At 48.6% G+C, this 20,735-nt stretch overlaps 1 protein-coding gene across 4 annotated transcripts in view; it reads left to right on the top strand.

Moving 5' to 3' along the window:
- Positions 1-285: 285 nt before the first annotated feature.
- LOC146354008 (multidrug resistance-associated protein 1-like) overlaps positions 286-20,735 on the top strand; it is a 46,283-nt gene continuing 25,833 nt past the window's right edge. For 2 of the 4 annotated variants that reach the window (XM_084837946.1, XM_084837948.1), the window contains exons 1-3: positions 346-1,542; positions 12,756-12,974; positions 13,834-13,920. In XM_084837946.1, coding sequence (XP_084694072.1) covers positions 13,834-13,920 — 87 coding nt within the window. In that variant the 5' untranslated portion in view covers positions 346-1,542; positions 12,756-12,974. Of the gene's footprint in view, positions 1,543-12,755; positions 12,975-13,833; positions 13,921-20,735 lie in introns of all 4 variants that reach the window. The other 2 variants (XM_084837949.1, XM_084837950.1) reach the window with 2 other exon arrangements.

Below are 20,735 nucleotides of genomic sequence, written 5' to 3'. Positions count from 1 at the left end.
ACGGAGGGGAGAGAAGAGGAGGCCGCAGGAGCGACCGTCCGCTCGTCCGGCTCTCGTTCCCGCTCTTCCGCGGCCGCGCCAGGCGAGCAGAAGCGCCCCGTGCCGCGCCTGAGGGGGGGAGGTGCTGCTGCTGCCCGGCCCCCCGGAGCCGGCCCTCCCGGGAGCTCTGCCCCTGCGGAGGGGCCGGGCGTCGGCGGGCCCCCCTGAGCGCCCGGCCTCGGAGTTGCCCCGTGAGATGGCCCGCAGGGGAGCCGGCTCCTCCCCGCCACGAGCAGCCCCCGCCTTGCCCGGCCCGGCCCGGCGGCGGCGCCGCCCGGGCGAGCCCTTCCCCGCCCACCGCCCCGCGCGAGCGAGCGAGCGAGCGTGGCGGAAGGGAAGCTCCAGCAGGGCTGCTGGCGGAGGCCGGGAGCAGCGGGGAGAAGGGAGCGCCCGGCTGCTCAGCTGGAGACCTGCCCCATGGACGCCTTCTGCGGCTGCAGCTTTTGGGTAAGCACCCCGCGCGCCGCGGCGACCCCGGCGCCGCGGGGAGGCCGGCGCGTCCCGCGGCAGGACGGCGCTCCTTGCCCGCCCCCGCCCGGCGGGGCGGGTCCCTGCGCCCCTGCTGCGGCGCTGCCTGGCGCGTGCTCTGGGCAGCTCCCGGGCCGAACGAAGACGGGGCTCGGCGGCGGCAGGCGGGACAGCGTCCTGCGGGCGCTTCAGCCGCGCTGGAAGGGCGGAAAGCGCTTCCTCCCGCCTGCGGACGCGCCCCGCGGCCGGGGCGGTTCGCGCGGGACGGAGGGAAGCGGTGCGCGGGCGTGGACCGCGTGCACGCGGGAGGGCGCGAACTTCGCCGCGGAGGAGGCACGGCGGCCCGTTGCGTGACGCGGCGTAGCCGAGCGGCGAAAAGGCGCGGGCGTTAGAGAAGCGCAGCCAGACTTGCGCGGGGAGCAGCCTACGCCGGGCAGCTCGTGGTTCCGCCGGAGCCCCTCCGAGTCAGGAGGACGCACCCCGCAGGGCCGGGGGTGCTCCCGGACGAGGCTTCTGTCGCACCATCGCTCTGCCTCATGCAAGGGGGGGTCCCGGATGTGCTCATCTTCCACGTGTGTTTCCCCACTGATTCTTCTGTCTTTTCCTCGCCACAGAAAATCCGTTAAGAAAGAGAAGATGGAATTGGTGCGTTATGCCTTGTGTTGTTAGCTCCAGGCCCCCCCCCCCAATCTGGAAACACCCCCATCTAGTTTGTGTGTTCCAAAACCCAAAGGGGAAATATCATGCATCAAGAAAATAACAGGCCCGCCTTGTTGTCCATTCATTATCAAACTAACGGGGACCTGTAACAATGTATCCCCAGTGTATTAGGGGGAATGAAGGAATGAAAAACCTGCTGAGAGCAGGCTCAAACTTATGCTTGACGACACACGTATTTAAATGTGGCTGTCTGAGCGTGAGGAGCCCCAGTGACAAAGCATCTCAAAGTCTCAGCACACAAGCGAGTTAAGCACCTGTGCAAGTTTAGCAACACGGCAAGGAGGCCTGGGCAGTCAGCTCTTCCCTCCCTCATAGGTAAGTGACCGTAAGTAAATAACTATAAATAAATTCCCCACTTTATATTTATTTATTGCATTTATATCCCACCTTTTTTCCTCTTGCAAGGAACCCAAGGCGGCTTACATTCTCCCCCTTCTCCATTTTATCCTCACAACAACAACCCTGTGAGGTAGGTTGAGCTGAGGGTCTGTGGCTGGCCCAAAGTCACCCAGTGAGCTTCCATGGCTGAGTGGGGACTAGAACCCAGGTCTCCCAGCTCCCAGTCCAGCACTCTAGCCACTACACTATGCTGGCTCACCTTCTCCTAGTAGCAACTTGGTTTCCCAGCTAAACAACCCCAATCATAGTAACAACAACAATAATAGTAAAAACCAGTTATGAAGGTAGAAAGCCAGCAGGGGCATAGGGGCTATCCAGTGTATGTCCTATGTGCCACATGTATGACCATCTTCCTTCTGGACAGAAGTCATAGAATCATAGAATAGTAGGGTTGGAAGGGGCCTACAAGGCCGTCGAGTCCAACCCCCTGCTCAATGCAGGAATCCAAGTCAGAGCATCCCTGACAAATGGCTGTCCAGTCTCGTCTTGAAGGCCTCCAGTGTGGGAGAGCCCACTACCACCCTAGGTAATTGGTTCCATTGTTGTATTGCTTGAAAGGTTGTCACAGAGACGAAGGCCGGGATCTCTTCTCGATCATCCCAGAGTGCAGGACATGTAATAATGGGCTCAAGTTACAGGAAGCCAGACTCCAGCTGAACATCAGGAAAAACCTCCTGAGCCAGGAGGTTTTTCCTGATGTTCAGCCGGAGTCTGGCTTCCTGTAACTTGAGCCCATTATTACATGTCCTGCACTCTGGGATGATCAAGAAGAGATCCTGGCCTTCTTCTCTGTGACAACCTTTCAAGTACTTGAAGAGCGCTATCATATCTCCCCTCAGCCTTCTCTTCTCAAGGCTAAACATGCCCAGTTTGTTCAGTCTCTCCTCATAGGGCTTTGTTTCCAGTCCCCTGATCATCTCTGTTGCCCTCCTCTGAACCCTTCAGCTTGTCTGCATCCTTCTTAAAGTGTGGTGCCCAGAACTGGACACAGTACTCCAGATGAGGCCTAACCAGTGCTGAGTAGAGGCAAACTAGTACTTCCCAGGATTTGGAAGCTATGCTTCTATTAATGCAGCCCAAAATAGCATTTGCCTTTTTTGCAGCCACATCACACTGTTGGCTCATATTCAGCTTGTGATCGACAAGAATTCCAAGATCCTTCTCGCTTGTAGTGTTGTTAAGCCACGTATCCTCCATCTTGTAACTGTGCATATGGTTTCTTTTCCCTAGGTGCAGAACTTGGCATTTATCCCTATAAAATGTCATTCTGTTGTTTTCTGCCCAGCGCTCCAGTCTATCAAGATCACTTTGAATTTTGTTTCTGTCTTCCAAAGTATTAGCTATCCCACCCAATTTTGTGTCATCTGCAAATTTTATCAGCATTCCCTGCACCTCCTCCTCCAAGTCATTAATAATAATGTGGAAGAGCACTGGGCCCAGGACTGAGCCCTGCGGTACCCCACTGGTTACCTCTCCCCAGTTTGAGATGGTCCCATCGATAAGCACTCTTTGAGTCCGATTCTGTAGCCAACTGTGGATCCACCGGATCATTGTTTCATCTAGCCCACTTTGAGCTAGTTTGCTCATCAGGATGTCATGGGCACTTTGTCGAAAGCTTTGCTGAAGTCGAGGTATATGATGTCTACAGCATTCCCATGGTCCACAAGGGAGGTTACTCGATCAAAAAATGAGATCAGATTCGTCTGGCAGGATTTGTTCTTGACAAGTTCATGTTGGCTTCGAGTAATCACTGCATTGTTTTCAAAGTGCTTACGGATGGATTGCTTTATCATCTGCTCCAGAATTTCCCCAGGGATTGATGTCAGACTGACTGGTGTGTAGTTCCCAGGTTCCTCCTTTTTACCCTTTTTGAAGATAGGGACAACGTTAGCCCTCCTCCAGTCATCTGGCACTTCACCCGTCCTCCATGATTTCTCAAAGAGAATAGACAGCGGTTCTGAGAGTTCTTCCTCCAGGTCCTTTAGTACTCTAGGATGCAGTTCATCTGGCCCTGGAGATTTGAACTCATTCAAAGTAATGAGGTGTTCCTTGACCATATGCCTATCGATCTCAAGCTGCAATCCTGCCCTTTCAGCCTGTACTTCGCCTTTGCCAGGGGAGTCATAGGCCCTCTTTTGGGAGAAGACTGAGCCAAAGTAGGAATTGAGCACCTCTGCCTTTTCTTTGTCATCTGTTATCATTTTGTCATCCTTATTTAATAGCTGAACCACCATTTCTTTCCTCTGCCTTTTACTATGCATGTAGCTGAAGAAAGCCTTTTTGTTGTTTTTAGCGTCCCTAGCCTTTCTGACGCCATCCCTGCAATTCTGTGCTACCTGCCTGTATTCTTCCTTTGTTACTTGGCCTTCTTTCCACTGCCTATATGTGTCCTTTTTTTGTTTTCAGGTCATCTCTAAGCTTGTTGTGAAGCCACATTGGCTTCTTCTGTTGTCCCTCCACCTTTTCTTCTTGTTGGAATTGTTTGTAATTGTTAGGGATGTTAGAGAATTCCACCACGGATCCCAGGGGGGCTGAATTCCAGTGAATTCCAGGCCCCCCAGAATCTGTGGCGGAATGGAGCAACCTGCCTTACCACCCCGCGAAAGCCCCGCAAAACGGAGCCTACCTGGCTGCGGCTCCAGCAGTGGCTGCGGCTCCAGCGGCAGCTCTGGCCATTTGCTTTCCCGCTTTAGCCGTCATAGGCTACGTAAATATTTACATAGCCTATCACGGGCTACCATAGGGACGCAAATGGCGTCCCCTACTCAGGATGCCATTTGCGTCTGCAGCAGCCCGGCAGCAGCTGGAGGTCCCGCTGCAGGTTGGCCCAGCCGGCAGCTCTGCGGCCTGGCCGCAGAGCGGAGCTGGCCAGGCAGGATTCCGGGAGGGAGGAATGGATCGCCTCCCCACCGTCGAGGATTTTGGGGGGAGAGATGGAGCGCCTCCCCCCCGCCGCGGATGTCCCTGGACGAAACCAGGTAAGTGTCTCATACATCCCTAGTAATTGTGCCTTGAGTATTTCCTTTTTTAAAAGCTCCCACCCATCTTGGACTCCTTTTCTTGTTAGAGTCACTTGCCATGGGACCTTACTGATCATTGTTCTGAGTTTATGAAAATCAGCTTTCCTAAAATCCAGGGTTCGTGTTTGGCTACACTCGGCTTTTGCTTCCCGTAGAACCAAGAACTGAAGTACAACATGGTCGCCTTCCCCCAGAGTTCCTGTAACTGCTACTTTATCCAGTAAGTCATCTCTGTTGGTTAGGATAAAGTCAAGGACAGCCGATCCTCTAGTTCCTTCCTCTACTTTCTGTAGGAGCAAGTTATCCGCCACACAAGTCAAGAATTTCCTGGAGGGGCCATGTTTTACAGAATTTGTCTCCCAACAAATATCAGGGAAATTGAAGTCCCCCATTACTCCTACATCATGCTTCCTTAAAACATTGGCTATTTGCTTTTCAAAAGTTTCATCCTCGTCTTCTCCTTGACTGGGTGGCTGGTAGTAGACTCCGACCACCAGGTTCCTTTTATTCTTTGCTCCATTTATTTTGATCCAGATGCTCTCGATGGGGCTACCAAGCTCATCCTCCTGTATTTCTGTGCAGAGATATGTATTTTTCACATACAGTGCAACCCCACCTCCCTTTGTGTTCCTCCTGTTCTTTTTGAACAAGTTATATCCTTCAATTGCTGTATTCCAGTCATGAGAGTCATCCCACCAAGTCTTAGTTATACCTGGGTGTGTTCTCGATGTAGTGAGCTCCTGGCTGTCAGGGAACAAGATTGTTTCCTTGAAGCTAAGGTTACTGACCCGGAGAAGCTAAGAGAGGCAGAGAGGTTGGTGGATGAGACCTTCAGGGACCTCACAGCAGTGTCCCACTCCCTGGGTGACAGCTCCTCTGTGGTCACAGGGAAGGGGGGTCTTGGGGAAGTAAGGTGTCATTTTGAGGAAGCGGGAAATGATCCCTTAGAAGGGCCCGTTCCTCAGAAGATAAGCAAATATCCCCTCACACTGAGGGTGTGCCTCTGGGGAGAGGGGGACTTTTGGTCATGGGAGATTCGACACATAGTTGGGTTTGTGATGGGTGTGTAGACCACATGGTAAATTGCCCTGCCTGGTGTCGAAGTTGCGGATATCACGTGCTATCTAGATAGTCTAGTAGATAGGGCCAGGGTGGAGTCAGTGGTCGTGGTCCATGTTGATACCAATGAAGTGGGGAAATGTAGTCATGAGGTCCTGGAAGCCAAATTTAGGTTGCTAGGTAGGAGGTTAAAATCCAGGGCCACCAAGGTAGCTTCCTCTGAAATGCTACCTGTTCCACATGCAGGGTCAGCTGGACAGGCGAAGCTGAGGAGTCTCAATGTGGGTTCAGATTTGTTAGGCTCTGAGGAACATTTTGGGACAAGCTGGGGCTTGTCAAGAGGGGTGGGTGCTACTTGAACCAAAATGGAACCAGAGTGCTGGTATTAAACATAAAAAAGATGACAGCAGCTTTTAAACTAAACCCTGGGGGAAAGCCGACAGGAGCTGGGAAACTTCTGGTTCAGGTTAAATCATCCCAAGGGGATGAGGATGAAAATGTTTTTGATTGTCCAAATATAGAAGGAGAAGAAATAGGCCATGAGTATATGGTAGAACATGACAGCCAATCAAAGAGGCCTAAGTGCCATAGCAAAAGATGCATACGCCAGAGACACCTGTGGAGGGACACCATGTATAGGTGTTTCTATGCAAATGCTAGAAGCTTCCAAGCCAAAATGGGAGAGGTGGAGTGCTTGGTTTAAAGGAGAACCTGGATACAGTGAGCATTACAGAAACCCGGTGGAACGGAGAGAACCAGTGGGATACGGTCATCAGCTGAGCACTCAGGCTGTTGAATGATAGGTCCCAGAGCCCTGCTGTTCAACAGTCACATGTGCATCTGAATGGGCTCCTGCCCTTCGTCACTTCCCACAGATATCCTGGTCCCTTCTGACTTGGCATGCATAATATCTCACAGGTCTAAACGCTTAGGTTGTTGACTGATAGGTCCCAGAGCTCTGTGGTTCAACAGTCTCGTGAATTCCAATGGGCTCCTGTCCATTGTCACTTGCCACACATGTGCTGATCCCTTTGCCCAAGGTGCATTGTGATTTGAAAGGGGGCTGGTATTATGGTTGGAAAAATGATTTTCCAGCTTTTATGTGTTCAGTTCAACCATAACTCACAAACCACCGTAGGTTTTGCCACTGATATCACAGGTTTTGTTAGGAAGGGTGTGGAGACTCTGGTGTTTATCAACATTGGCGTCGTAAAAGATTTCCCTACATTTAGAGCATGGGGATACATCAGCCCACCCCACACACAATGGGTTTGCTCAGAAAAATACTGTAATCATAATAGATTTCCCCTCCAAGGCATAGTTCATACTGGAGGTGGGTGCCTGGAGGTGAGGGCTTGTGCCTGGGATGGACGCCTGGGGGGTGGGGCTCCAGGCTGGTTGCACTGGTTTGGGAAGGAGGTCATGCATGGGTCTGCTGGGTGGGGGCTCATGCTAGGGATGGGTATCTGGGGTTAGAGCTCATGCCAGGGGTGGGGTGGGGATGTGGTGGGGGGTATGGGGTGGGGGCCAGTGTAAGGCCCCAGGCCTGTAAGCAAGCAAATAGTAGTTTAGAGAGGCTTAGAGATCCATAATGCTCTCTGCTTTGGTTCATTATTAAGTGCAATTTCCTTGCAAGTGGGCTCCTTGGCTTGTAAGATGAGTCAAAGGTCGATATGGCTGCCTCAGCACATTCCATGCTAACGAGCTCTGGTACCATTTATCTTATCAGAGTCTGGGATGTGCCTGGGAAGTGGATCTCTGTTTGTCTTAAAGCTACAGGTGTCAGGGGTGTTTCTGAGCACAGGCAGTGGGATAGCAGTTCAGATTCTGAAGGAGAACCATCAGACATGGGGGAGGTGTTTTCCCAGGCTAGTCCAGATATGAGTAGGCCGGCTTCTCAGGTTACAAATGTACAGATGGCTGAGCTTGAAGGTCCCTCCTCACCCCCCCCCCCATGAGAGGCAGCGAACAGGAGGTTGACCTAATAGATGCCAGGCACAGACACAGAGCCAAGAGAGAGAAGGCAGGGGCGGAAATTAGATGGTCTACCTGATTGGCCTTGCATGAGCAGCTGCGCTTAGAGGCCTCACGAGAAGAGAGGGACCTCCCCCCTTGAAGTTAGGCTAGTGAGACAGCCTCCCTCTTCAAACAGCAGGCAACTCTTGTAAATTCCATTCGGATCCCCTGAAGGCATTCCTTGTAGATAGAGAGTTTCTCTGAGAATTTGCATTTGTATGACCCTGTGAAGTAATGGATTAAAAGCTGTAGACTGAAGCCTCTCGTCTGTGTATGTTTGGGCATTGAAGTGAAGGGGGGCTAAGGGAATCGGGACAACAGGTGTCTGTGCTGGGAATATTCTGATAGTCTTGCTTCTGCCAAATATGTTACCAAGCATTGTTAGACTATGCTGGGAAAGTTGCAGATAAACCCTAATTAACCCTTGCTGCTGTCATGCTGCCTCACTGCTAACACATATGGTATAAAACCCATCTTGCACACAGCTCTTTGTTCAGAGAAGCCGTCTAATCCAACCATTGGGTACGCCTGTGTGCTGTAAGTACTCAATAAAGTCTCCTTGTAAGCAAACCTGGACCTGGCTTATTATCTCGGCACCTCTAAATTCTGGAAGCCCACTGCAGGGGCATACAGCCCGTGAAAAGGGGGGAGGGGGTTCCGGGGGGGGAGCTTGGTTGGGGGCTGCAGGCTGGAGGGAGCAGTTGGAGGGGCAATTTGCAGCGGTTCGTACTTAGGTCTCTGCAGTGGAGGCTCATGACCAGTCTAACTGGTGGGATGGAAAGGAGTCACCGGGGGTGGAGCCAAGGGCACCTTGCGTTTTTTTTATACGCAAGCCATTTGCTACACAGTTCAACCCACCAACTCCCCCTCCCAGACATTTCTCCAGAACAACGCAGAGAGAACAGTTTGTGGCAGAGCCCACTTACTGAAAGGGCGGGGGGAGGAAGAAACTCATTTCACACACACACACATACACATGCTTACATAGGAGTAAGCCCCATTGAATTCAGTGAGACATACTTCTGAGTAGACCTACATAGGATTGCTATATATATATCCCATCATTTAAAAGCACTTGGCGCGCACAAGCAAATAATGCCAATGTGTATTCTGTCATCATCATGTCATCTTAAGGTGCAGCACCCTAAGTTGTAAAGGATTTATATTAAGGATAGAATCCACCTACACCAAGCACTATATTTTCAAACACACACACAAGAATGCAACAATTTACAAATCCCTCCCCCCCACACACACACACCAAGCCCAAATACACTGTTACATAACATGGCAGCACAAATTTAAATGCATTCCCTTTATGTATTTATTCAGTCAGAACCCCATGGAAACAAAAAAATGCGAATCAACCACCCTTCTGCAGGTGCAGAGTACAGCCCCTGTAATTCCCTCTCCCTGCCTTGATTGATCTGGATGAAGCTGCTCTGCCAGGGGCTCCAGAGGGCCACTTTAAGTCCACCCACCCCTGACAGCTCAGGACAAACATTCCTAAGGCTCCAGCCGACTTCCCTCAATACAAGCAAACGAGATTTGGGGAGAGCTCATATATTCCCCAATCCATATCTCCCCCAATCCTTGACCGATCTTGCTGGATTTCGACCTCGCTGCTAGTTAACCCATTCTCTCCCAGCCTGGCAAATTTGGCAGCTTTCCATCCATGTTTTGTGAGAGAGGCAGTTGGTCACGCCTTTTCACTTTTTTTCTCAAATTTTCACACTCAGTTTTTTTTTCTGCCATAGCCTATACACTAGAAGAACTCCCCACAGACCTGTATCTCAAAGGGCAATGCTTCCAGATGACCAGAAGATGGCCAATGTAGCACTAATTTTTAAAAAGGGATCCAGGGGGATCCAGAAAATTACAGGCCAGTTAGCTTAACATCTGTTCTGGTTTAAAGCATTATTAATAAGCATTTGGAAGGACTAGCCCTGCTGAAAAAGAATCAACACGGCTTCTGCAAAGGTAAATCCTGTCTCACTAACTTTTAGAGTTCTTTGAGAGTGCCAATAAACATGTAGACAGGGGTGATCCGACAGACATTGTTTACTTGGACTTCCAAGAGGCTTTTGACAGAGTCCCTCAGCAAAGATTCTTGAGTAAACTTAGCAGTCATGGAATAAGAGGAGAGATCCTCTTGTGGATCAGTAACTGGTTAAAGAACAGAAAGTAGGAATAAAAGGTAAATTCTTCCAATGGAATGAAGTAAATAGTGGGGTCCTACAGGGATATGTATTAGAACCAGTGCTTTTTAACTGGAATTAGGAACGAGCAGTGAAGTAGCCAAGTTTGCAGATGACACCAAATTATTTAGGGTGGTTAAAACAAAAAGGGATTGTGAAGAGCTCCAAAAGAATCTCTCCAAACTGGGAGAATGGGGATCTAAATGGCAAATGCAGTTCAATATAAGCAAGTGTAAAGTGATGCACGTTGGGGCAAAAAATCCCAACTTCAAATATAGCGTGATGGGATCTGAGCTAGCGGTGACTGACCAGGAAAGAGATCTTGGGGTTGTGGTGGACAGCTCGATGAAGATGTCAACTCAGTGTGCGGCCGCTGTAAAAAGGCAAACTCCATGTTAGGCATAATTAGGAAAGGAATTGAGAATAAAACTGCCAATATCATACTACAAATCAATGGTGTGACCACACGTGGAATACTGTGTACAGTTCAGGTCACCACACCTCAAAAAAGATATTGGAGAGCTGGGGAAAGTGCAGAAAAATGCAACTAAAACAACAGGCTGGAGTATCTCCGCTATGAGAAAATGTTACAACAGCTGGGATTGTTTAACTTGGAAAAAAGGAGGGAGGGGGAGAGGATAGAGGTCTACAAAATTATACATGGTGTGGAGAATGTGGATAGGGATACATTTTTCTCCCTGTCTCAAAATACTAGACCCCGGGGTCATCCTATGAAGCTGATTGGTGGGAGATTCAAGACAGATAAAAGGAAGTACTTCACACAGCGCATAGTTAAACTTTGGAATTTGCTGTCACAGGATGCAGTGATGGCTACCAATTTGGATGGCTTTAAAAGGGAGTTGGACAAATTCCTGGAGGAAAACTTTTCCCACAGTGGAGGCATTCAAGATGAAGCTGGACAGCCACTTGTCAGGGATGCTTTGACTTGGATTCCTGCATTGAGCAGGGGTTGGACTCGATGGTCTGATAGGCCCCTTCCAACCCTACTATTCTATGTTTCTATGAAAAGGCTATCAATGGTTACTAGTTCTGACAGCCCTGTGCTACCTCCAATACCAGAGGCAGTGAGCCTATGTACACCAGTTGCTGGGGAACATGGGTGGCAGCATGCTGTTGTGGTTATGCCCTGCTTGTGGGTTAGAAAAGAGATGAAACAATGATCCGGTGGATCCACAGTTGGCTACAGAATCGGACTCAAAGAGTGCTTATCAGTAGGATCTTCTCAAACTGGGGAGAGGTAATGAGTGGGGTACTGCAGGGCTCAGTCCTGGGCCCAGTGCTCTTCAACATTTTTATTAATGACTTGGATGAGGAGGTGCAGAGCTTTAGATTACAGCTTTCTGTCAAAGGTTTCCGGTAACATTTAAAATCATTTAATCTTCCTAGCCTTTCCTACATGAACTGGCCAGGCCTGCAGTCAATCAGTTCATCTGATAGGTTGGCATGGAAATTTCTGCAGCTGAATGCACCAAGAAGCGTGACTGTAGACATATTTCACATGACTGTTTTGTGAAAATGGAGAACAGATTCCAGATCTGCTGCCTTAACTTAAATATTCAGCTGCCATGCATTAAAACACAATGCTAGCTCAGTGGCTGGCTGCAACACTGGACTGGATGAGGGCTAATAAACTGAAGCCGAGTCCAGACCAGACAGGGATGCTGTTTGTGGGTGGTTCTCACCAGATGGAAGGTGTTCATCCTGTTCTGGATGGAGTTGCTGTCCCCCTTAAGGAGCAGGTCTGTAGCTTGTGGGGTGCTCCTGGAGGTATTATGGTCACTTGAGGCTCAGGTGACCTCACTGGCATGGAATCCCTTGTGCCTGCTTCAGCTGGTGACCCAGCTGTGCCCCTGTCTGGACAGGGATAACCTGGCTTCAGTAGTCTATGCTCTGGAACCCTCCAAGTTAGATTACTGCAATGTGCTGCACGTAGGGTTACCTTTGAAGACCATTCCGAAGCTGCAGCGTCTGCAAAATGTGGCAGCCAGATAGATAGCAGGGGGCAGAAGGTCTGAGCGTATAGCACTGATTCTTACCTGACTACATTGGTGGCTTGTATGTTTCTGAGCCCAGTTCAGGGTGCTGGGTTTGAGCTATAAAGCCTTACACAGCTCAGGACTGCAGCACCTGATGGAGCACCTCTCCTAATATGAGCGTACCCATACACTACAACCAACATCTGAGGCCCTCCTCCGAATGCCTCCTCCGAGGGAGGTTTGGAGGATGGCAGCAAGGGAGAGAGTCTTCTTCGTGGTGGCCCCTGACTGTAGAATGCTCTCCCCAGTGATGTCTGCCTGGCACCAACATGTCATCTTTTCAGTGCCAGGTTAAGAGGGTCCCCTAGTCCCAGGCATTTGACAGCATAAGATGGGACTTCTTTTTTATCAGGTCCCGGTAGTGTTATTGTTAATTGTTTTTAACTTATTTTTGAATTGTTTTAAATATTTGAATGTTAAAGGTTTTATATTTCACCACGCTGTGAACTCCCCAGAGCGCTTTGGCAATTGGGCATTATGGAAATACGATAAATGAATGAATGTTTTTAACACAGGCAGTGCTTTAAGCTGAAGCTTGAGTGGTTGGTTAATTTGCCTATTTTCTGGGAGCAAACAACTCTCTGCTTCTGGGTAATAAAATGGTGGCCCTGTATCCTATTGAAGTAGCTTACTGTTACCTCAGAAATATGTCTAGCAAGGCTATGTTTGAGGCCAAAGATTGCTACAGCACTCCAGCTTATTCTCTGAAATATATAGTCAACATTTATAACTGAGCTCCTCTTTTCAACCTGCTGTAATAAGATGTTTCATTGTCCTAGGAAAAAAGATGTATCCTATACAAAAAGCTCTAACCACGTGACGAACCACATTGGTGACGGCCTGCAGGAAACGGAAATCCTGTTAAGTGGTAACATAAAGCAGAAAGAGCTGTCCTTTCTCAAAGCCTTACTCCAGACCTTTGGCCCTTACTTCTTAATTGGCTCCTTCTTCAAACTGATCCAGGATCTGTTGTCTTTTGTCAACCTGCAATTGTTAAGGTGAGTTCCATTTTCCCATTGGTTTTCATGCATAAGATAATAGTCATGTTCCTTTTGGATGATCCATTAGTGAATAGATACAGAAGACGCCATAGTTTAAGGCACACAGGATTGGGTTTAGTTCTAGCTCTTGGGTCTGCCCATTTATTGTACCCGTCTACACCAGCTGCATGACACCCATGTGTAGCCTGTGCTGATTCCTTGCCTATCCACGTGGCAGATATAGGGAGCTGCAGGGGAGAATTGCCGCCCCTGGGGAGGATAGATGTCAGTGAGGAAATAGGTCATATTTTTTCTCCGGTTGTGGTTTATGTATTTCTAATTTTGGCCTGGAAACGCTGAGTGGTAAATATGGGAAGCTCCCATATAGACATACTTCAGCTTCTCAGCAGCAGTACCCTCCATTTGGCACAACGAAATGCATGGGTGCGATTGCCACACATATTGGTCTGCGCTTGCAGCGTTGATCTACATACAAGTTGCCGCGTGCACGCACGCACATACATTTGCCCCATGGAGGTGTTTTCCGCTTTACTTTTTTAAACAGAAAATGACAAATAAAATGTCTGAGGTGGCCCTTTCCTTCTTTGAAATGAAAATAGAGTCTGGCACACACCCAGAACAATGCCTTGAATGGGTCCTTAAGAAGTCCTGCTACTTTGCTGTGGGTGAAAGGAAGTGTTGTGTTGTGCTCCGCCCCACTAATCTCAGTATTTTTCCCCTTGTTGTCTATTTATTTCAATCTTCTTCTTAAACAGCATGTTAATTGGCTTCATTAAGAATAAAAGTGCTCCCTTGTGGTGGGGATATCTGATTGCGGCTTTGATGTTTTTCTGTGTTTTTCTGTGCTGTGCTGCAGATGATAATCCTTCACCAGCATTTCCAGTACTGCTTTGTTACTGGAATGAGGCTGAGAACGGGCATCGTAGGGATGATCTACAGAAAGGTAAGAACCGATGGCTGTTCTTGCATAGCCAGGTGGAGGCAGGAATTGTCTCTGGTAGGGCCAAACCAAATGTGGTGTTAATCATGTGACGGGCCCTTGCATGCTTGGTTTTTTTCTCTTTACTAAATAGCAGCCATGGAGGGAGGCAGTCTAGATCAGGACTGTAGCAGCAGTACAGTGTTAAAGCCCCCTCCTTCCCTCTTGCAGCCCCAGTCTGACCTCCCACCTTCCCAGGGCAGCTTTTTGGTAAAGAAAAACAAGCCATCACATTATTAACAAGATGACTTGAGTCGACTCTGCTGCACTCCAGTATAAATAGTAATGGAACTGGTGGGATTGGGCATAGAATCATAGAATAGTAGGGTTGGAAGGGGCCTACAAGGCCATCAAGTCCAACCCCCTGCTCAATGCAGAAATCCAAGTCAGAGCATCCCTGACAGATGGCTGTCCAGCCTCGTCTTGAACGCCTCCAGTGTGGGAGAGCCCACCACCTCCCTAGGTAATTGGTTCCACTGTCGTATGCTCTAACAGTCAGGAAGTTTTTCCTGATGTTCAGCCGGAATCTGGCTTCCTGTAACTTGAGCCCATTATTCCATGTTCTGCACCCTGGCATGACCAAGAAGAGATCCTGGCCTTCCTCTCTGTGACAATCTTTCAAGTACTTGAAGCTGTCATATCTCCCCTCAGCCTTCTCTTCTCAAGGCTAAACATGCCCAGTTCTTTCAGTCTCTCTTCATAGGGCTTTGTTTCCAGTCCCCTGATCATCTTTGTTGCCCTCCTCTGAACCCGCTCCAGTTTGTCTGCATCCTTCTTAAAGTGTGGTGCCCAGAACTGGGCACAGTACTCCAGATGAGGCCTAACCAGTGCTGAGTAGAGGGGAACTAGTACTTCCCTGGATTTGGAAGCTATGCTTCTATTAATGCAGCCCAAAATGGCATTTGCCTTTTTTACAGCCACATCACCTTGTTGGCTCATATTCAGCTTGTGATCGACAACAATTCCAAGACCCTTCTGGCTTGTAGTATTGTTGAGCCACGTATCCCCCATCATGTAACTGTGTATTTGGTTTCTTTTTCTTAGGTGCAGAACTTGGCATTTATCCCTATGAAATGTCATTCTGTTGTTTTCTGCCCAGCGCTCCAGTCTATCAAGATCACTTTGAATTTTGTTTCTGTCTTCCAAAGTATTAGCTATCCTGCCCAATTTTGTGTCATCTGCAGATTTGATCAGCATTCCCTGCACCTCCTCCTCCAAGTCATTAATAAAAATGTGGAAGAGCACTGGGCCCAGGACTGAGCCTTGCAGTACCCCACTCATTACCTCTCCCCAGTTTGAGAAGGTCCCATTGATAGGCACTCTTTGAGTCCGATTCTGTAGCCAACTATGGATCCACTGGATCGTTGTTTCATCTAGCCCACTTTGAGCTAGTTTGCTCATCAAGATATCATGGGCACTTTATCGAAAGCTTTGCTGAAGTCAAGGTATATTATGTCTACAGCTGTCAGGGTGGAAACTGAGCCCATAGAGCTCCAGAGCAGTTCTGATTCTGAGGAGGAACAGCTATCCATGGGAGAGGAGCCAGCTCATCCCTCACAGGCACAGCAGCTGGCAGAGATTCCTCCTGCTGGCATTTCTGAGGTAGATAGTGATCCTAGCAGTGAGAAAGTGCGAGAACGAGGCTTACTAGATGCTCGACGCAGACACAGAGAGTGACGAGCGATGGAGGGTGCGGAAAGGAGGTGTAGCGCCCGTTTGGCACGCAAGCAACGGCCGCCTCCCATGGACCCAAGGGAAAGAGGGAGGATCTCTCCCTAGCCCATAAGTTCTGGGTTTTCAAGTGACTCTCTTTCAAATGGGGATCAACTGCCTATTTGAAGTTTAGACCACTCTGCTGTACCTTGCTTTAGTCACTGGTGATTAGCATCTGAAACAGTCATTAAGCTGTAAAAGGATTAAAGCTTTGAAAAGAATCCTTTCATCTGTGTCTTGAGTTGGCTATTGGAGTAGACTGAAAGAGGCTGCCAGGGAGCTCTTTGACAACAGCATTCCCATGGTCCACAAGGGAGATTACTTGATAAAAAAATGAGATCAGATTCGTCTGGCAGGATTTGTTCTTGACAAATCCATGTTGGCTTCGAGTAATCACTGCATTGTTTTCAAGATGCTTACAGATGGATTGCTTTATCATCTGCTCCAGAATTTTCCCAGGGATTGATGTCAGACTGACTGGTCTGTAGTTCCCAGGTTCCTTCTTTTTACCCTTTTTGAAGATAGGGACAACATTAGCCCTCCTCCAGTCATCTGGCACTTCCCCCGTCCTCCATGAGAGAATAGACAGCGGTTCTGAGAGTTCTTCTGCCAGTTCCTTTATTACTCTAGGATGCAGAACAAAGTCTAGCTGTAATAGTGAAACAGAGAAGTTTAATAATAGTGACTGAGAGCTTTTGAACCGGACTTGGAAATGTGTGTTTCATGTTGCCTATTTACATTTCCTATCCCTTTTAATGTAAGCAATATCTTGAAGTAGTTGACAGTCTAACAAAGCGCCTTTTGAAGCAAACGGAACGTGAATAATCTCCCTGGGAGAATTGTGGCATATTTAGTCAGATCATCATCATTATTTAATATTCCTGTGCCATCAGTGTGTGTGGTGCTTTATACGGTAACGACAACGAGACAGTCCTAGGGATGTACGAAACCCCCCTTACCTGGCTCCTCCAGGTTCTGCTGGGGGGGGGCACTCTGTCCCTCCCCCCAGAATCCTGGCCGGCTGGCTCTGCTCCACGGACATTCCGTGGAGCCGCCGGCCGGCTCCGCCAGCAGCCGGACATCCAGCCGCTGGCTAGCAGGGACGCAAATGGCGGCGGCTGTAGCCGCCGCCGTTTGCGTCCCTGTATTCAGCCGTGATAGGCTACGTAAAGACTTATGTAGCCTATCACGTCTGGGTTAAAAACAAAAAACAAAAATGTGTACGCAAATGGCAGCGGCTACGGCCGCTGCCATTTGTGTTCCCTATATTTGGTTTTCTTAGTCTACGTAAATATTTTCGTAAACTAAGACGGCGAAACTAAGGGGGAACGCAAATAGCGTAGCGGACGCTATTTGTGTTCCCCTTTATTTTCACCGTCTTCATCTACGTAACTATTTACGTAGTTAATTGGGGGGGACTGCAAATGGTGGCGGTGGTGGCGGCAGCCGGTCGGAAGACCAGCCGCCGCCTCCACCGAAGCCACCACTGGAGCCACCGCCATCCAGAACATCCGCCCCAGGTAAGTCTTGTCCAGGGGGAGATCCGCAGGGGGGCGAGGGGGTGGCAGGCTGTTCCGCCATGGAGTTCGGGGGGCTGAATGCACTGGCATTCGGCCTCACTGAGATCCATGGCAGAATTCTCTGACATCCCTAGACAGTCCCCTGCCCCAAGAAGCTTACAGTCTAACATTTGACACTGGCGAGGCAACAGGGGGAAGAAAAACGGAGGCAAGGGCAGACTGGGGATGGGTGTGCGTTCAGTTCAATTACACAAACTCGGGCTTAGGGCCAAAACAGACATCACTTTAAATGTGTGTCTAGCAGTGACGTCTTTCCCCCCATTTTAACTCTAGAATAGGTGCAGGACCCCCTGTCTGGATCAGAACCCTCGCATGTGGGGTAGGGGGGCACTTAAGACCTGGATTGGGCACCCTGTGCCAAATGTGGAGTAAAGATGGGGGGAAAGTCATAGCTGTTGGAGACAGATTTAAAGTAATGTTTAGTTTCCGCAGGAAATGGAGACTAAGGGGTTCTGCTAAAGCAGGGGCAGGGAGCCTCTTTCAGCTGGAGGGCCAAATTCAGTTTTGGAGAAGCCCTTGGGGTCCACATTCCAGTGATGGGTAGGACCAAAGGTAAAGGAAGCAGGAGAAAGGCAAAAGGGGTGGGGCAGAAAGTGCAAAAATCCCTGTATATTGTAGCCTGAGGCTCTTGCTGCCAGGATCTAAGCCCTAGGGAAGGGGGTGTCACCATCTGGGGAACCCTGGAGGGCTGGATTTGGCCCCCAGGCCTGACGTTCCCCACCCCTGTGCTAAGGCACCATGGAAAACATGGGTTTTGAGGCAGGATTTAAAGGGAAAGACAGAGGTGGCCACACAACGGTGTTCAAAAAGGCAATTCCAGGAATAGGAAGGGAGGAGTCACTTGAAGAAGCAGGAGTCCTGTGGATGGCTAAGCATGGCTGAACTGGACGAGTGAAAGTCACGGGCAGGGCAGGGATATATAGGAATGTGAGAGCACAAAGGGATGCAGTGTGCAGTGAGGGCACAGGGAAATGGAGGGCTTGGAACGTAAGGGTGAGAAATCTGAATCTGAAAGCAGACCAGAAGCCAGGGTAGCCACTTAAGCAGGGATGGCACATGGTCAGAATGACTAGAGAGATGAAGGACTTTGGCAGCAGAGTTCTGGACAGAGGTGAGGGGTCTCAGGTGCAACTGTGGGGAAATTAGAGAGAAGGTTGAAAGAGTGAAGCTGGTGGATGATCCAAACATGAACCAGAGATTTTGCTGAGGCAACAGGAAGGCAAGGTGGTTTTTTCACAATGCTGAAAATTCAGGAGAAGCAACATGAATGGACTGGATATGGGGAGCAAGGGAGAGGGAGGCCTCAAATCACAGGCTCTGGACAGGGTACTTCTGCAAAAGGCTTATCGTTCTCAACCATCTCTAATCTTGCATGTGCAGATTCTCTGTTTCTTCTTTGTGATCTGCTATTTACAGTTCGCTCATCGAAATAATCCACATTCCATGCATACAGGAACTGCTAGTCATTTGCCGCACTGATCCTTTAATACTTAGGGATCCTTAAGTCTAGCTCTCAGCTCCAGTCTCCAGTTTGTCCACTCCAAGCAGCCAGCTCCAGAACTGTCCTCCGCCTGCGTTTTCTCAGTTCTGTCAGGCACTATTACTTAATCCTAACCCTTTTCCCAGCTGGATCTAATTATCTAGTGCTTAAAAAAAAATATTTTTACGTGTAGTCCAAATTGCCCTTGGTTCTGCTTTTGTGCTGTATATTTCCCCAACATGGCCTATTTTATTACCTACCCAGAACTTGATTGCCATCTTGCTGAGTGTTTAGCGTATCTGTAAGATGCAAACTTAGTCCAAACGCAGGCATGTTCAGGACCGCTGAAGGACTGACTTGTGCTATATGGTATTGTCCACAGTTTAGGAGGAATGATCATTTGCCATCATACTTTTTTATAGTAATAAGATGTGCTTAAAACTGTTTGTGTAAAAGCTAAATGAATATGAAGCAGCTGAAAACAATTCTTGAATTAATGCTTCCTGAATAACCAGATGAACAGTGTTGTGTAAAGTTAACCAATACATGTACATAAGAAGTGGATCTCTCATTTGGTGTGTTATACATTGTGCACCTGTTTATATGTGCATGATGTGCTGTACATGACATGTGGTACTCTCAGTATCCCTGCCACAGCTGCTTGTGAAATCCTCATAAGTACCTCCCTTTTGTGCCAAACCCTCTAATTTTTCAGATGTTTTGCAAGATCCCCAGGCTATCTGAATAAACAAGATTGTACTGTATATGAGTGTACTTCTGTTTGTGTACTCAACTGAATGGCTAATAATAATAATACAAAGCATAATAGAAGCCCATTATTTTTATGAGTACCAGGCTTTTGACATATATTTGCTTGAATAATGTGGAGAAACTTGCACAATGAACCACTATGCTGAACAGCTAGACATAGTGGTACTTACTCCCAAGTAAACATACATAGGATAGTGCTGTTTAAAGTGGTTTCCATGTGGTGATGGTGGTAGTAACACGCAAACCAATCCATAATATGAATTTTATAAAGAGGGTTTTCCATTTAAAGTTCTCTAATACAGAAGACCATATTTTTGGACTTAGCAGAGCAAAGTGTTCCATGCTTACATCAATGTGACATCTGAAAGGCGCAAGAACAGTCATAAAGATAATATGCTTGAAATGCTTGAAATGCAAGCAGGTTTGTGGGGGAGATGGTGTTCCTTCTGGTACTTCACATTGTATTTTTAATCACAGAAGGTTTTTAACAGCAAGCATCAGTGTTTAGAATTAAGCTTGGAAACAACCTGGTAATCAGTGAAGTTGTTGCCAAATGGGTGAGAGAGCTTCCCACCAGCTGGTCTCAGTTAGCAGATGTGCAGCTATATTCTGACATTTCTGAATCGGCTTTCTATGGAGCCCCAGGACTAGTGCATTGCAGTCATCAAACCTGGAGGAGTTCCCAGAGCATGGTGAGCTGTGGCCAGCCTATGTGTTCAGGATGCAGCTCGCACACCAGCTGAAGCTGGTAAAAGGTGCTCCAGGTCACGGAAGCCACTAAGGCCTCCAGGGACAGGGCAGGATTGGCCAGCCTCTCCAGGATGGAAACCTGATCCTTCAGGAGGAGTGCAAGCCAGGCCAGAATGGGTTGAACCCCACCTCCTTCATTTAAAATGCTCTGTGTGAGCAAGTGATTAACTGAGAACACAGAACTGGAGGCCCACAGGTGGGTTACAGTGCCTTCAGATTTAAAGCGCCATAACAGGAGTATGTGAGAGAAGCATCCGAGAGATGGGCCCGGGAGGGTAGGAAATCATCACGCGAAACTTCATTTTCAAGGCTGCCGTAGAACATTACAATCTTCTGTTTCCCTTAGCTCCACAAAAGAGATCTCCGATAAACTGGAAAGCAGCTGGGCAGGTTCACTTTTGGTCTGCTCTTCTCCCTGTACAGTACTTTGCCTGACACAAACGGGCACATTTGCCAAGCAGGTCATAATCACACTATTTTGTTTT

The sequence above is a fragment of the Heloderma suspectum genome, chromosome 2, assembly GCF_057233095.1.
Source record: "Heloderma suspectum isolate Gila_16-S chromosome 2, 16-S_ref, whole genome shotgun sequence".
In the NCBI taxonomy this organism is placed as follows: Eukaryota; Metazoa; Chordata; class Lepidosauria; order Squamata; family Helodermatidae; genus Heloderma; species Heloderma suspectum.
This window is presented reverse-complemented; position numbering and strand designations above follow the sequence as displayed.